This window comes from Sapajus apella, unplaced genomic scaffold, assembly GCF_009761245.1.
Source record: "Sapajus apella isolate SASKATOON/1434 unplaced genomic scaffold, GSC_monkey_1.0 scaffold57, whole genome shotgun sequence".
NCBI classification, from domain to species: Eukaryota; Metazoa; Chordata; class Mammalia; order Primates; family Cebidae; genus Sapajus; species Sapajus apella.
In genome coordinates this window covers 13,811,032-13,828,910 of record NW_022436997.1, presented here as the reverse complement: position 1 = coordinate 13,828,910, position 17,879 = coordinate 13,811,032, and the positions used below count along the sequence as shown (strand labels likewise).

Sequence of the window (17,879 nt, the reverse complement as noted above, 5' to 3'; positions counted from 1 at the left end):
GTGTGTGTGTGTGTGTGTGTGTGTGTGTGTGTGTGTGTGTGTGTGTTTTAAGTTTTCCAAGTGATTCTATTAATAACATGCAACCAGTATTGAGAACCATGGTTCTAAGCAATTATATTTACTAAATCATGGGCTTCGTGGGTTAATTATCTCTAACACACATTAAAACATAACAATACCTAACTTATTATAAATGTTAAAATGATTTCATATGTACCATCTAAATTGTCTCACTATCAGTGGCAGATAAATCCTACTTGGGGACGCACTATAATAAATGGAAGAAACCAGGAATTGAATATCTGAAGCTCTGAAAACCTGTTACATTCCAACTCTGCCACTTCCTGTCTGTGGGACCATGTGAAGATCAACATGTTTATTGAATGTAGCTTTACACATTACAATTTTAATTAGCCATCTTCCCACTGCTTCATTTATCATCCCACCCCTGTGGCTCCCATGGATCCTCCACAATTCTTCTAGAATGTTTTCATGTCCTCTCGCATGCAGTTAGGGTAGTTGGCTTATGCTTTTGCCACATTCCTCTAGGCACCAAACTTGTAGACTGGCTGGTGATGGCAGAGGCTGATATAACAAAAAAGTCTTAAGACTTTTATCTGAATCCATGAAATAAAGCCCACCCCAAGGATCAGGACGGGTTATCTTTACATTATACGTAGCACTTGACACTTCATTCTTGGTTCTTTGCTTCATGAGGGACAATGGCTTTCAGCCAAGTTTATACTCACTGCATTTCCCCCTTCCCCACCTCCCAGATTAAAGCTTCCTTTAGTAACTAGAAGCAGTTGAATATCTTCTTTGCTTGATTACCTATATAATCCCTAATTCTAATACCTAGTACTTAGCACCTTTCTTCTGAAGAGCATAAATTGCAATGGAAATAGCATCTCATTAATCCTCCCCACATCCCTGTGAGGAAGTTTTGTGGCAAGCATTAGCTCTCAGACTAATCCTCCTGCCTGCAAGTAGGATGCAGGGTCCTGCTGCTCTCTAACACAGATGCTTGCTACTGAGCAAGCTGATGGGGACAACAACATGTGTGTGACAGGAGAAAGCTCTTCTCTTTCTATGCAGCCTGTCACAGTGGAGCAATTCAAGCTCTGTATAGTCTAGTGACGAAAGGAGATAAAGCATCATTCTCAGGTTAGTGATGGACTCGTAAGTAATGCCTGCATTTAAACTCCAAATAAAGCCCAATTATTAGACTGCTGCCTCCTGAGAGCCAATCTCATTACTGAGACTTCGCCCTCTCTTTTTCTCCCTCCCTCCCATCTGGCTGGCTTTTGGAAGAGATAAGAGTGACTTGTTGACCTAAGGAAACTTTGGCACCTCCAGCAGAAGAAAAAGTGCAAAAAGACACCAAGGTCGTAAAATAATAAATAAAATTCAAGTTCAGAAGGATGCAACATCTTTCCATTAAAATTATGCTTCTGAGAGAGTGGGACATAATGGCACAAATGAATATTCTGACAGCAACATGACATTCTGAAGAAAGGAGTTCAGCCATTCAAGATAATGCTGAGAGGGACAACAGCCTCTGATCGAAAGCCTTATTACATTCATTACTCTAACTCCAGGGAGAGGTTCCTCACAGGAAACTGTGAGGCTCGTTCAGAGGAACTGTAGCCAGCCTCCTGCCAACCAGGCTGTTTCCAGTGGGAGAGTCACTGTGGGAGTGGCCATGCAGGGAGACAGTGAGAAAAGTTAGTTAAACAGGATAGATTTCTCCAGGCTTCTCCTGGAATATTCATGGCGACAAATAGGTGTCCATTTTCAAGAAGGGAGTTTCAGTGGATTCCTTCTAAAAGGACTCAACATTTATTTTTAGGGGAAGAAAAATGCTATAAAATCATCCTGGGGTAAAGATAAAAGAAGAAGGTTTTCCTTGTTTTGGGGTAGATCTGCAGCCAGGGAGTGAGGCAGGGCCTGCCTGGTGTGTGTGCTGTGGAGACAATGAGGTGTGGCTTGTGGGATCCTGCTTAGGGACACCCTGCTGCTGTGGGTGAAATGGAATCTCAGCTTCCTCTGCTTTTCCTCTGTCTCCTTGTAGGGAGCCAGTTCTTTCTGCTCTTTGCTGTATCACCAACCCTCCAGGGACTATGGTGCTACAATGAACCCCAGGTGGAGGGCTCCACGGTGTCTAGGAAGCCCTCCAAGATCAACCCCCGCTGGAAAAAGCATTCACAGAAGCCTCTGGGACCCACCCAATCATCCAATCCAGAGCAACATTCTTTTCATTATCAGGTCTTTGACTTGCAGCAACAAATTATTCTGAAGAGTTTACCATATTCTCTGAAGCTGAATTGTGGACGCTATACTGTGTGGCTTGAATTATTCTGTAAATTCTTTAGTGCAGTAGGGACACAAATTTCATCTCTAGGAAATAAATCCTCCAGAATTTGGTAATTTCAACAACTTTCCCTAAATGACTCATTTCCCTTTTTCTCGTATCAATTAATCAGATTTCTTTTAATTTTGCAACAAAATTTCCCCTAACTTATCTTTTCATAAATTACTATCAGTATTTTCTATCTTTTATAGGTATGTAGCAAATTAAACAAACAGAAGCAACTATTTTCATGATTTTCAAAATGTGGTCCAAAATCTACTGGTAGCAAAACTACCTATGATGCTTGCTAAACATGCAGGTTCTTGGGACCTCATTTCAGATCAATTTGTTTAGAACCTCTGGGGTGGAGCTAAGGAAGATATATTTTGTTAAAAATCTCTATGGTTGATTTTTTAAAAAGCTACTGGTCTAGGCAAGCAAGATTTTCTAGAATTGAGGAAAAAAGATCTGCATTTTTTTCTCTACTAGCTTTACATTACTGGACGAGCTATTAATACACTGCTGACTTGGATAACTGTTCAACCGCCTAGGTAACTTTGCTTGCATGGATCTAGTTGAAAAGTAATAGTTCAGTTAATTTCCTTGTTTTCTAATTTTGTGTCCTTGTCTTGGCCCTTGTTATGGACTAAACTGTGTTCCCGCCAAATTCATTGTTGAAGCCCTAAACCCCAATTGCTATACTTGGAGACAGAGCCTTTAAGGAGGTAATTAAGGTTTAATGAGGTCATAAGGGCAAGGCCCTAATCCAATGAGACTGGCGTCCTTGTAAGAAGAGGAAGAGACAACAGTAGATCTTCTCTGCATGTAAGCACAGAGAACAGACCATATGAGGATACAGCAGGAAGGCAGCTGTATGCAAACGAGGAAGAGAGGCTCAACAGAAATCAACCCTGCTGGCACCTTGATCTTGAACTTCCAACCACCAGAAATTGGGGCCATTAAAATTTTTTAAAGCTACTCAGGGACTTCAGTGTTTAGAGTTTCCTTCACACACACACACACACACACACACACACACACACACACAAATGTGAAACACTTTCCAAAAAATCTTCCTAAGGTGAGATTATTCCTTCTATTAATAGGTAAAAAAAACAAAAACAAAAACAAAAAACTACTGTTTCCTGAAAGTTGGACTGTCAGTTTGATTACATTGATGGAAGGCTCTAGGGGCTCTTTCCTTCACACGAGGTCCTGGGATAGATTTTCACCTAGACTACTTGCTGTTGGTTTCGTTTGCTGCTCTTTAACCCTGGAAAAATCCCAAGCCTTGAATTTATTTGAGTGCATCAAGGGTGGTATTTAAATATTTCAGTTTTGCAGTGCCTATTTTCTCCTTTCAATTTTGAATATGAGAATGCCAATTGAAGTTTGTCAGGATGCTGGGTGTTCTGAAGAGACTTCCTAGCATTAGGTACCTTCTCTATGTGACTAAAATTTCTGCCAAGGGAAGAAGATGTCTTCCAAAGATAAACACATGTGACTAATTTCTAGAGGTTTTCTGCATTCTTGGAATTTGTTGAAAATGCTATCTAAAAGCTGTCAAATTATCACATACTTTTGATAATACCTTGTTTCCCTGAAATATAAAGAAATCCACACTACAATCCCTACCGCCTTGCACTCAGAGCTGTCATGGTGGCTCAGTCTTCTGTCTAATGTAACAGAGATGTAAATCTTTTCGGAGAAAGCGAGAATTTGATTGTTCATAAAGATACATAACCAAAATAGAAATTGTTCTATCTAGCAGCATAAACATTAAGCCCAGGAAACAATTTGTGGGCCAATCTTCCATATCCACACACTAGAAGCGACAGTGAAGTAACGGTCCCCAACTTACTAAGAGAAGTAAAAGTAATTTCTCTTCAAAAGTAGCAGCGGCAGCAGCAGCAGTTTTTGTCCCTAAGGAAAACTGCCAGGAGACTGTAGCAAAGGAAAGATGAAACCAGATAAATTATTCTCACGATAAATTTAGCTCTTTCGTGTCAGAATCTGCTTGGTGATATGGGTGGTGAAGCCCTCCATTGAATCTCAGCCTTGACTAAAAATCCTGTGCTTTGCTGTTGCCTGCAGATCTCCAAAAGGAACATTTTAAACTGAGAGCTGCTGTTTTTTTTTGTTTGTTTGTTTGTTTTTTGCCATGCAGTACTTCTTTTTCTATAGTGCTTCTTATCAGTTATCGTGTCTTGGAAGTCAAAAAACTTTCACCTTATATTCCTAAGATAATTATTGTATTAACATTGCTTGAAAAATATTTCTTATGTGTCTTAAAAACATTTAAGCAAATAACTCAGGTGATGAAAATATTTTCCTTGAAATGAAAGGTTTGCTTATCCAAGTCCAGACTATCGTTTGAGAAATATGATGCCCAGGTCAACAAAGCCAAAATGATCACATGAAGAGAAACACAAACAATACCAAAATCAATCACAGATATTTTCCTCTGCCACACCAAATACTGAGATTCTGAATAATAGTCATATGTGTCAGATAAAAGTATCCAGAGAATTTTTCACTCTACATCTGCATGTATTTTCTTTTCATTTTTGCAAATGGAGTATTCCTGAAGAAGGTAGCCCCAGCTGTGATCTAAGTACGACAAGAAGTCCTATGATGCTTACAGGATATTCATAACTGAATCATAAACAGAAAAATAGCACAACTAAAAAAAAGTGGCCAAAGAATTTGAATTGAATCTCGATAAAACTATTCAGTGTGATTCTACTATGGGTTTTCTACATTTTCTGCTTGCATAAATCTACCTCTCTCTTTTGTATTTTGTTGTTGTTGTTTGGTTTTAGAGATGGTGTCTCGCTCTGTTGCCCAGGCTGGAGTGCAGTGGCACGATCACAGCTCACTGCAGCCTCAAACTCCCAGGTTCCAGCCCTTCTCCTGCCTCAGCCTCCGAGTATCTGGGACTATAAGCATGAACCACCAGGCCCAGAGACAGTTTTCAAAATAGATATGCAAGTGGCCAATAAGCACATGAAAAGATGCTCAACATGATTAGCCATTAGGGGAATACAAACCACTATGAGATACTACTTCCCATCTATTTAGATGGTTATAATGAAAAAGACACATGAATATTGGTGAAGATGCGGAGCAATTGGAACAGTCAGAAACTGCTGATGTGAATGTAAAATGGTGAAAAGACATCTGGCAGTTCCTCAAAAGGTTAAATATTTGTTTAATGTTAAGTGAATTACCATATGAGACAGCATTTCCACTCCTAGGTATATGCATACCCAAGAGAAATGAAAGCATATGTCCACACAAAAACTTGTATAGGAATGCTCAGGACAGCATTATTCATAATAGCAAAAAGTAGAAACAACCCACATGTCCATGGATAAACAACAAAATGTAGTTTATCTGTACAATGAAATATTAGTCAGCCATAAAAATAAATGAAGTACTATTACCTGCGACAACATAGATAAACCTTGGAAACACAATACATGAAAGAAGCCATTCAAAAAAACCCCGCGTGTTGTATGATTCTATTTATATGCATTGTCCAGAATAGGTAAATCTCTGGTGACAGAAAGTAGCTTAGTGGTTACTTAGGGCTGATGGTGGTGGTGAGGGAATGATTAGTGACTGCTAACAAATATGGGTTTTTGGGGGAGGAAGTGATTAAAGTGTTCTAAAATTGTGGTGATGGCCACACAACTCTGTGCATACATTGAGAACCATTGAATTATATACTTTAAGTGGGTGAATTGTATAGTATGATAATTGCATCTCCATAAACCTGTTCAATGTGAAACTACCATAGGTTTTCTAGATTTCCTGATTGTGTGAATAGATCAAAAGGATGGAATAAAATTCCAGGATTGGCCTGGGCTCTGTACATCACTCAAACGTGGATAAAATGAACATGAACTTAAAATGATGACTACAATGGATAATGCTTCAGGAGAAGCATAATCATTATTAGAACACCGTCAGGACTCATGCTGTAGAAATTCAACTCTAAACATTTTGTATGGAAGTGGAAGTCCTAACAAGTGAACAGAAAGGCAAGTAGCTATAAATGGAACTATCCCTATAAAAATCAAAGCTATCAATCATTGAATATTCATAACCAGGCACTATACTAAGTGATGTACATATATTATTTCAACATTTAGAATGGCCCTAATGAAGCAAGTATTATGATGTGCATTTTATAGGTAAGGAATCTGAAAATAGGTTAAGCAAATTACCCAAGGAGAAGTAGCTTGTAAGTGGTAGAGGTGAGATTTAAACTAGCATTTGTCTAACTTTTAGGTCTTAATTATTACACAATACAGCTGTTTAAGATATCTGCATTATAACCTTCTCTCTCTCTCTCTCTCTCTCTCTCTGTCTCTTTCTCTCTCTCTCATCATTTTGGAGTAAATGCTTAGAAGAGGGAGATTACAGGAATTGCCACTGACAATGGTGGCACAGTTGCTATAGTAACCAATCCACCAAATTCATCTGTGCTACTGGGCACACACTTCTGCCTCTGTAATACACCCATACTGACTGGGATCTCTCACTGTATCAGTGAACTCCTGTTAATGCATATGAAATAGAAGGTGGCGAGGGCCTAGTGTACACCTGATAGCATTAAAGTGTTTCCTTCAAAGTTTCCCTCTCTGACTTACAGGTTTACATTCCTCCTTTTAATCCTATTGTTTTGCATAGGATGCTCTGATGTGATTGGTTTTGAGGGGTGCTCAAAATCAGAGCCAAACAGCCCTCTGTTGTTTTGTTCTAAGCAAGATTTACAAATATGACTATTTTCTTTTTGGGTGACAAATTGACCCTCCCAGCTCAATAACTCCTCACTCAGTGCCAGATTATAAATTGTGGACCATCCGAACCTGATCCTAACATTCAAAACAGACCTTTATCTGATAAAAACACATCTCAGAAATCACTCTATAGAAAATTTGAAACTAGCACCCAACAATATGCAATTGGACTGTGCACGCGCGTGCACGCACACACACACACACACACAATCTCTCCATATTTTTCAACAATGTCTCTACGTTTTCAAGGGCTTTTTCTTCTCAGATATTGCTGCTTTCTCTCTTCCTCCTCTTCTCCATTTCACTGGCCTCGCCTGTCTTCAGAGGCACCTGAAGGCACATAAGGCAGGGAAGTGAAACCGACTGTAATTCTTCAGTTCACTTCCCTGCAGCCTCCAGTGAGCCAGTCTCCATACGGTAGCCCAGCTGAGCTCTGAAGAAGTTCAGAGTCCCCGCACAGGTGCAATTTACCAACCCCCTTACAGGCGCTCTGGGAGCAAAGAAGCCAGACATGTACATCTGAAAGGCTTTGGGAGCAGCAGAAAAGAAGTTCTCTAAGCTTAAGTTTAGGAGATTAAAAAGAAGAGGAACTCTCTTCTATGAAAGGAAGAGATGAAAGACATTTATAACTCAACCAGCCCTCATTTCCCTTTTGAAGAATGAAATATAAATTGCTGAGAGCTGTCGAAAATTCTTATGTTCCCACTTTCTTCTGATGCCCTTGGTTTCACCTTTGGTTCCCTTCAACTTCATTTTTCTGGTGTTAACAGTCTCTGACTATTTCTGTGCTATCCATGATATTACGAATATGTCCCGGTGTTTTCTTGAGAGGCAAAAGTGCATTCAGGTTAATTTTGCTAAATGTGTCTTTTAAAATTAATAACATACAAATTTAAAACAGCATTTTATGTTTAGTTTTTCTATAATCTCAGCTAATCTTTCTCCAAACCCTGGGGAGTATTTAGAACTATAATTATTAACCCATTTTACTGCTGCAGGACTTGGCTAAAGTGGATCCGGCTATTCATTTAGGTTTATGATTCCAAAGGCAGCAGTGTTTCCATACTAGTATTGGTTCTTTTTTCAGTTCAACTGAAAAACATGCTGGTTTTTCCATTTTTAAATGTATTTATGTGGCTGGTTGTGGTGGCTCAAGTCTGTAATCCCAGCACTTTGGGAGGCTGAGGTGGGCAGATCATGTGGTCAGGAGTTCAAGACCAGCCTGGCCAACATAGTGAAACACCATCTCTACTAAAAATAAAAAATTAGCAGGGTGTGGTGGCAGGTGCCTGTAGTCCCAGTTACTTGGGAGGCTGAGGCAGGAGAATCGCTGTAACCTGGCAGGTGAAGTTTGCAGTGAGCCGAGATCACGCCACTGTACTCCAGCCTGGGTGGCACAGCAAGATTCTGTCTCAAAAATAAGTAAAATAAAATAAAATAAAATGTATCTATGCAGTAAATAATCCTTAGCGGGGCCTACAACTTTCTGTATGATTTGAACAACCCCTCTTGCCGCAGTTGTAGCCACACATACTTTTTTTTTTTTTTTTTGAGTTCCTGGATGGTGCCAAGCTCTTTTCCTCCTAGGAGCTTTTGCACGTGGTCTTCTCACAGCTTTGCCTTTCCAATTGCTTACTTTGCCTTCTCCCCAGGCCCATTACTCAGAATAGCTCACCTTTCAAGCCTCATCTTATACCTTTTCTGCAAAGAAATTCTTCTCCAGTCCCACAGATAAGGTTACAGCTGTCTGTTATAGGGTGTCCCAGCCCATGACACTTTTCTCTTGTATATTATGTATTGCCAGTGTGATTATTTTGTGCCATTATTTACTCTTTCTTTTTTTTTCTGTAAATTGCATGCTGTCAGAAATGTGTCTGCCTTGTTCTACTCTGTATTTCAGAGCTTAGCTCAGAGCATGATATATGTTCAATACAAATTTGGGGGATATTCCACAGCACAACTTATTAGTGGCCAATTGCAATGTATCACTCCAAGTTTCCGCTATCAGTGTGACAGAGTCATGGACGTGCATTTAGAAAGCTATCAGAGGTCCTGAAATTCTCCCTGCTTCTCAGGTCTATTGTCAGATCAAATTACAGTGGGAATTAAGATGATTTTGCAACAAATGAAGTTATATCTTTGTCTCCTTATATTCACATAACAGGCTGCCCCTTTTGAACTCCGATACTTCTGAAACTATTGCATTGCCTAACAACGATGGGTTTTTAAAAAATCTTAACTCAGATTAACATACATAATTATTGAACTGAATGTAATATAGGTGGTACAGTACTGTGATTGACACTTTTTCTTGTGAAATATTTTCTTTCTTTTGAGAACTGACTTTTTTTTCTTTTTAATGGAACTCTGTCTATAACTCTAAATTATATAAGTTTGGGTATGCCATGATTTAAGCATTTCTTGATTTGTACTTATCTTAATTTGTAAATATTGAACATCTAATTTTCAGTCTTTAGAACCTTCTTGCTTATCTTCTTTTTCTTCCTTTTTTAAGATAGTTCACCTTCTTAATAACTTGATAACTCATGTTTCCTTGCATTTTTGTTACTTCTTGATTTTCTTCTTTTTCTCATTGCCCTGTATTTTCTTTTTATGGTAGGCATTCCCTAGTACCTTTCTGCTTTAATGATAACATTGCAAATAGTTCTAATACTATTTCCATGAATATTATTTGTGAATAGATAAACCTCTCTGCTATTTACAGTAAAATGAACACACTCACTATATCATCTATATTACAACAGATAGCCTTTCTCTGGTTATGTCACCCTCCTACCCATATCAAAATAGTGTCTTTATTTTGTTTTGTTTTAAAGAAATCATAATTTGTAATTCATGTATTGTGAATTATCTTCGAAATTAATGGAAAGGACATGGAAAATGAACATATTTTCTGAATTCTAAATGAATGAGAGAAGACAAATATTCATGATCTAACAATTGCTAAAATGATTATCTTGAAACAAAATATAAACAATAAATAAGAGTAGTCTTATTTTATGCTATTAAAATATACAGGCATTTTTATAATTCCAGTTTCTACCTGGTTATTTAATCACCTAAAACTATCACCAACATCAATAGTTTTTTGCTGTCACAAAAAAAAAATCTGACACCTGTTTAGTACTCCAGTGCACAGAAATCCAGGGAAAACAACTTTTGGTTCAAATTCAAGCTTCAAGGTTTTGGTTTTTTTTAATAGTTATTTTTCATAGTTAAACTGAAAATTCTTACTTTTCTTTCTTTTCTTTATTTAAAGTGCATTGGCTGATTCTATTTTTTAGTAAGTCAATATCATAGTGCCAAATCTCAGCAACTTTTCATTATTTAGCCCTTTAATTCAGAACTAATAATAAGTGCTGTAGACCAGAGGGATAGAATTCTGGGTTTCTAATGTCTTCCCGTCATTCTTCATTGGTTGAGTGGCTTAAAGAAGATGGCAGGGGCTTTTAATGACTTCTGTGGTGTGATGAAACCAAAGTGGAAGGGGTAGATCAGAACTTGGCTTTTATAGATGCCACATCTCCAATACACACTCATAAAGGCAGGGTATTCCCTGGGTGATAAGCACCTCGGACTCAACACTATTCAGATGACTGGGTAAATTACTTATCTTTTCTAAGTCCCAGTTTTCTAATCTTTAACAAGGTTGAAAGGGTGCTGTAAAGATTAGAAACACTGTAAGTGATAAGTCAAGCTTATGGTAGTTCCTCAATCAGTGATAGCTACTATTATTATTGGCAAACAACAGGTTGTGTGTATGTTTGCATATGTGTAATCATCTTTAAAATTACCTATATTTTTATTGCACATTAGCTTTGTTGATTCACACTACACTGAGCCAATCTTAAGTGTCTATCTCAATTATATTAAAGACCAATAGCAATTTGTGATGAGCTCACATTTTTGGATTAAGGTCAGACACTGAGTTAAGTGCTTTGGTTACAAATATTCAGAGAAGTCACTGTCTAGTGGAGACTAAGACAGACACATAAGACAAACTTTTGATGGGGTAAGTATTCCTCCAGAGGTTGCTCACTTTGGAAAAGGCAGACAGGATCTATAGACATACTCAATCCAGTTGATCCACTCTGAAGTCAGGAATCATGATAACACAGGCCCGTTGCTCAAAGCAGCTGGAGATACAGATTGACGCTTAGAAAAATAATTGTTCTCATGTTCATTTAGTTTAGATTACTTTGCCTAGATTAGTCTGCTGAATATGTACCCGTCAATCTCAGAAAAGTGTGTTGAAAATACTCACCTACTTTGATTTCCTACTTGAAATGATTAAAATACCATCTAAACAATATTTAAGCCTCTTCTGAATAATGATGACCATTCTACATTAGGAGGTTTTATATCCAGTATGCTTGAAAAAATGAGAAACTCATCCATTGTTTTAATTAATCACTATTTAGATTCCAAGGATCACTATTCAAATCCTTAAGTCATATTCTGGAAAAATTAACTTCTAACTTAGCATGGTAGAATTATTTAGACTTGAGTTCTTTCCAACTGGAAGGATGAAGACTAATGGGGATTTTTTCCACTAGAACAAGGGTAAATTGTTTTTGTCCATTTTCTTCACTGATATATTCCAAGTGCCTAGAACAGGGATTGGCAAACCGTGGCTCACAGAATAAATGCAGTCCACCTCCTATTTTTATATAGCCTGAAAACTAAGAATGTCTTTTACATTTTTAAGTGATTTAAAAAATTAAAAGAATAACATTTCATGGTGTGAAAATTATATGAAATTTCAGTGTCCATAAATGCAGTTTTACTGTAACACAGCAATGCCCATTCATTTCTGTACTGTCTATTGCTGTTTTTGCACTACAGGGGAAGAATAGGGTAGTTGCAACAGAGACCTTGTGAGCCCAAAGCCAAAAATAAACACTGTGTGGCTTTTTATAGAAAAAAAAAAATTGCTGAACCCTGGCCTGGAAAAACAACTCTCCTACTTTTCTTAAAGTCAGATATATTAGTATTTAACCCTCACAAGTTTCTTTTTTAAAATGAAAACCTTAAGTCTACATATAACTCTTCAGTCAATTACTAGATTACAGCCTGACTAGCATTTGGGGAATGACAGTAAAAAACAGCACACTGTGAATGACAACACAGACTTGACACACTGCCTGGGTTCAGCTGTGCAATCATGGAGCAATGTTTAACTTCTCTGTGCATCAGGTTTTCATCTATATAATGTGGCTAATGATGGTACCTATATCTTGGGCTGTTCTGAGAATTCAATTAGCTAATGTTTGTGAAGTGCTCCAACGTCACCTGTCATGTAGTAGCAGTTGTAAATAAGATAACACATTTTTCACTGTTTTTTAAGAAAATTGAGATACTTAGAATTAGCTAAGGTAGTGAATGAAAAATACAAGCCTGAATTAAAAGTGGAAAATGTCCACTTTTGGCAGTAAGTCCCCTATGTCAATACTATGCATTTGTATCCTTTTTAATTGCCTTCTGATTGTAGGATGTAACTATTTGACTCCCATACCTGTTGATGTAATTTTGTAATCAATGATCCTGTTTCAGATAATAAACAAATTGTATTCTGAATGGTTGAATAATTTCTGAAACAAAATTTAACTACCTAACAATTTCTAATCTGAGGGTATCGAATTGATATAAAGGGAAGTAAAAATTTAGAGAATGCATGAATACAAGATTAGTTCGCTTTGTTAAGGTTATTATTCAGTTCTTAGAAAGAGAACCAATAGAAAATATTGCCCTACATTTAATGAAACATTTTCTAAGCACCAAAGCCAGGAATCAAAACTGTATATTTGGAAATTTAATGGCTTTTTAATTATTCCAAGTCATTATAGCAGATAGATAATTAGTACCCTTGATGTTTAAATATATTTTCACATTAATTTATAAGAAATCTTTAAATAGACTATGTTTTGTAGAAAATGAAATCTTAGGTAGTCTCCTATTATTTACAAAATATAATTTATTTAAAAGTACACAGAGACTCTACACAGGACTTAATAGGTAGTTGTTAAATGTTTAAAAAACATGATTACTTTTATGAATGTATTTCTATTAAAGATGTTTTCTTGGAGAAGGTTCAGCAAACTTTTGTTATGTGTACTAGTAATAGAGATTAATGTATTGATGAAGTACAACACTCAGCCCTTCTTATTTCATAATCTTGATTCACTCAACTTTTAATAACTATTTATTTGTTACCTTGTGTGAGGTGCAATGAAAATGTAAAACATTAGTTAATTTTATCTAGTTAATATCTAGTCTAATTTGATTTATTTGGGTAACTGCTAAATTATGCATTAACATTTTAAAATGAAAAAAAAGAAAGTATTTGGGTTGCTTTAGCTAAATTTAGACTACAGGTCTTCTGTTACATTTAATGTACTAAACACTGCAAATGTCACTTTATGAAATTAAATTTTTATGCTTTAGATGATTTTAATATTAACTTGTAGATAGATTAAATCAAGCTGATTTAATATATCCATCACTTCACCTTCTTACCATTTTTTATGTCGAGAATATTTCAAATATACTCTTTTAGCAATTTTGAAATATATATATATATATAGTTTTTTACTAACTGTGGTCACCTTGCTACTGCAATAGATCACTAAAACTTATTCTTCCTAACTGAAACTTTACATCCTTTGTCAAATCTTGTCATCTGAAATTACTTATGTGTGCATTTGAATACAGAGTGATAAGTTTCTTATTTTACTCATTGTCCTTGTGTTCAGTTTGGTAAAATGGAATATGAATTTGAGTGTAACTGGTATACTCAGAAAAACCAAGCAACAAGAGGGAACATTTTAAATTAACTTGAGGATTTGTATAAAGATTTTATGCTTGGGTTCCTTTACTTTTCTAGACTTAACAAAGATTCAAAATTATTTAATAATCCTTAAAATGTTTAAATTATGATTATATTAATCTCTCTACTTTCTATAGATAACATATATTGTTAAACAAGTAAATTCTCTTTTGAAGTTTTCTATTTTCTTATACTTTACTTATTCCAAAAGACTAGTCAATTTTAATTTTTCATCTCCCTCTCTGAATGTAAGAATGTCTTTTATATTTATAGTTTAAAAACCACAGGTGGATAAAAAGTAACAAACACAAGGTCTTTCTATTCAATTGTCTTCGGTAAAAGTGATGTAATCTCAAAAACAATTGGTTAACACATTTATCCCCCTGTTAAACTACGCGTAAGGCTGAGGAAATATTTTTGTGTTACACTGATCCTGTAATAAATGGGCTGATTTAATACTGTTGGTTGCAACTTACAGCATTTTTATCTACTTTAAAGTTAGGAACTTCATGGTTATTTTGGCATTTTTCCCGTGAATTAAAATTAGAATAATGTAATTAGTCTGTAAAATTCAAAATGCTACATTTACTAATAATGGAATAAAACCTAAATTATATTATGTTGAGGTCAATGATTGGTTCGCATGAACTATTTTCTTTTCTATATCTTCCTCTTTTAAAATAAATACAGTTTTCTTCCTACTGCAGAAGTATCAGATTCTTGCAGCATCCATGACACTTGTAAGCATTTAGTGGTCAGACACCACTACATATCCTTCAAATGATGTGGCCCAGTGAAGCTGGAAGGTGTCATCACGGAGCCAGGCAGCCTGGTATCTCAGCCATCCACCAGGACAGAGCCAGCAGGCCCTAGCTGGTGTGCTGAATCTAGACTAAAGCGGGAAATGGATTTTGCATTTTGAAAGTCAACTCTTCTAACATTAAATCTTAAGACATACCTATTAGATAAAAGTGCATTGTGCTTCAAAAATTATTTACTGGATCAAATTTATAAAGCTTATCTGCCAAAATTACTCGTAGAATAAGTTAAATCTTAATTTTATTATCCCTCTGGGTTTCTGAATTTATACTAGATTATACATATTTTCAAAAGAATGAGTAAATGTATGTTCAGGACCATAACTGTGTTGTCTGAATTACTGACTATGTATGATACATGCTAAATGAAGTATACTTGTAGGTCATTTAAAAGTGATAAAAATTTAAATGACAGAATATTAATCACCAATGCCCATTGCCCATCACACTGAGTTTGCCATTTTGATCTTTAGACAAATGAAAAATTCCAATAAAATAAAAATATATTTCATTTTTTTTCCTCATTGGCCTCTTCTGCTCCCTGTTGAAGCACACAGGGATTTAGATGTTCTTGTTTCTTCTATTGTCCTAATATCATTTTTGACACCACGATTCATTAACTCACCTCCCATAGATGTTAGAAAAATCAACTTACAGGGTTTTATTACAAGTTCAAGATTTCTCATGCATCCTTTTGGCCTCTCCTTAATACTAGGGCTGCCTAAAAAAGTGTAGAGAACATCTTCCATTTCTTGAAACTTTAGTTACCTAGGTCTGGTGGAAACATAATGGAAAACACACACACACACACACACACGCATGCACGCACACACACACACACGCACACAATTTAATTCTATAATGCTGCACAAGTTGGACCCCATCCTTTAGATATCATTCTGAATGGGAAAATGCCCTGCTAGGTTTTCAAACCATCTACTCTGCTAATGTAATACTTTGGTGGTTAGGCTGGAGTAGCTGGGCATCTGGAATAATGATGTTTTATCATGAGAAACAGAGAGGATACTGTTTCTCTTTTCTAAAAAGAGAAAGAAACCCTTTGCTAGGGCTCATTAAAAATGGTTTTAAAATCGGAGCCAATAAAACACAATTGTCAATTCCTACAACCTTTTTACCTCAGCAGCATTTTAACAAGGCATCATTTCTCTCTCCCCTGAAATCCTACTTGCAACACACACAGCCACATTTCTAACTAGCATCAACAGAAGCAGCAACAACTCCCCAACTTCTTTGTCACCGGTGAGCAGGCACACAGACCAACTGGAGATAGAAGCCTCTCCATTCCCCCAATCTCAATTTTCAACTGCACTCCTCCCTGAAATGGGAGTTGCTAGGCAAGATTCACCCTATCACCCTGAAATCTCTTGCTTTGCTCTCCTTTAAAAGTGAAAAGGAAAGGCTTTCCACAACATAGAAAAGTTTGCCTGGGCACACGATACCAGCATTTCCAATAGTGACTCTAATAGACAAAGCATTTTGAAGCTCTGACATCCACAGGGAGCAGATCCCAGTCATGAAGAAAAAACTTGAGTGTGTTACAGCAAGACCATGAAAGCCTTCCTTTGCCAGCATCACCTGGGCTCTTCTGCTCACCCAAGGCAGAACTGAGGAGGGTTGGGGTGGGCATTCCTCACCACAGGATTCTTTTTCTTGAGCAAGCCCATCTTGAGATTTGTAGAAAGGGCTGGTTTGGAGAGACTTCCAAAGCTGTACTTCTAGCTGTCCTGGCCTTTGGCCCCACCTGCCTGTCAATTCCAGTCTGAGTCCACAGCTCCAATGTTTAGGGCTCTGGGGACATCTAGAACCCGGGCTTTGGAGCGCTCAGGGATGCTATTAGGCCAGTTCCCTATTGACCTTTCAGGGACTCTGAAGTCAACTTTCCCCACACATTCTGAATTGTTTGCGTTTGTTTTCATTCTGCCAGAGCCTCCCGCCCAGCTCACCCATCTCTCCCCTCCTCCCTGCCCCCTCCCCTCCCTCTGGCCTCTCTGGCTCTCCCCACCTACCCCCACCCCCACCCTCCTCTTTGTTGTCTCCTACCTGCTGGCCAGGCTCTGCCTGCAGTGCTGCCTGAAGGGCATCAGGTGGTAGTTCATGGCGTCCAGCAGCAGCTTCTGGCAGACCGGATCGGTTCTCATGAAATCCACTGACTGGACCCGCTCCACCAGTTCCGGGGCCGGGATAAGGGCGAAGCGGAGGCGCTTCATGAGGTCAGGCGCGTATTGCATGCGGGTCTCGCGGTCGTGCTCCAGCCACAGCACGGACATCTGGAAGAGCGCCAGCTCCGACTCCACGGGGGGCGGCAGCGAGTCCAGCAGGGCGCGCATCTCCTCGAAGTTGAGCAGCAGCACATCCTCTACCAGGTACTTGTTGGCCAGCTTCTTGGTCTCCTCCAGGCCGTGCAGTGCGGCGATCTTGCACACCTGCTTGTAGTTCTGCACCGAGATCTGGTCGTTGAGGAACTGCACGCAGAGCTTGGTGACCTGGGGGATGTGCAGGATCTTGCTGACCGACAGCACCTCCTCCACTGTGTCCAGGGACAGGGTCACGTTGGCCGTGTAGAGGTACTCGAGCACTAGGCGCAACCCGATGGACGAGCAGCCCTGCAGCACCAGGTTGTTGATGGCCCGGGGGCTGGTCAGCAGCTTGTCGTCGGGGGAGGAGGAAGGAGTCCCGGGCTCCTCCTGCGGCGGCGGCTGCTGCTGCTGTGACGGCTGCTGCTGCTGCGGCGGCTGCTGCTGGTCCTTGGGGGCCCCCAGGCCGTCCTGGCCGCCGACCCCTCCCCCGAGAGGGGGGTGGCTGGAGAAGAGCGATCGGAAGTACTGCGAGCAGGAGGCCAGCACGGCCTTGTGGCAGTGGAACTGCTGGCCCTGGGCCGTCAGGGTCACGTCGCAAAACAGCTGCTTCCTCCACAGCAGGTTGAGGCCGTGCAGCAGGTTGTCGCTGTGGCTGGGGTCGAAGGTGGAGGTCCTGTCCCCGGATCTGGACATGGCGAGCTGACTCGGTGCACCTGGCTTTAAATCCTCCTCCAACCT

At 38.6% G+C, this 17,879-nt stretch overlaps 1 protein-coding gene across 1 annotated transcript in view; it reads right to left on the bottom strand.

Annotated features, from left to right (window-relative positions):
* Nucleotides 1-17,879, bottom strand: part of KLHL14 (kelch like family member 14) — a 98,133-nt gene that overhangs the window by 77,687 nt on the left and 2,567 nt on the right. Inside the window, exon 2 of the mRNA XM_032245389.1 lies at nucleotides 16,885-17,877. Within this exon, the coding sequence (XP_032101280.1) occupies nucleotides 16,885-17,834 (950 nt within the window). The 5' untranslated portion in view covers nucleotides 17,835-17,877. The remainder of the gene's footprint in view (nucleotides 1-16,884; nucleotides 17,878-17,879) is intronic.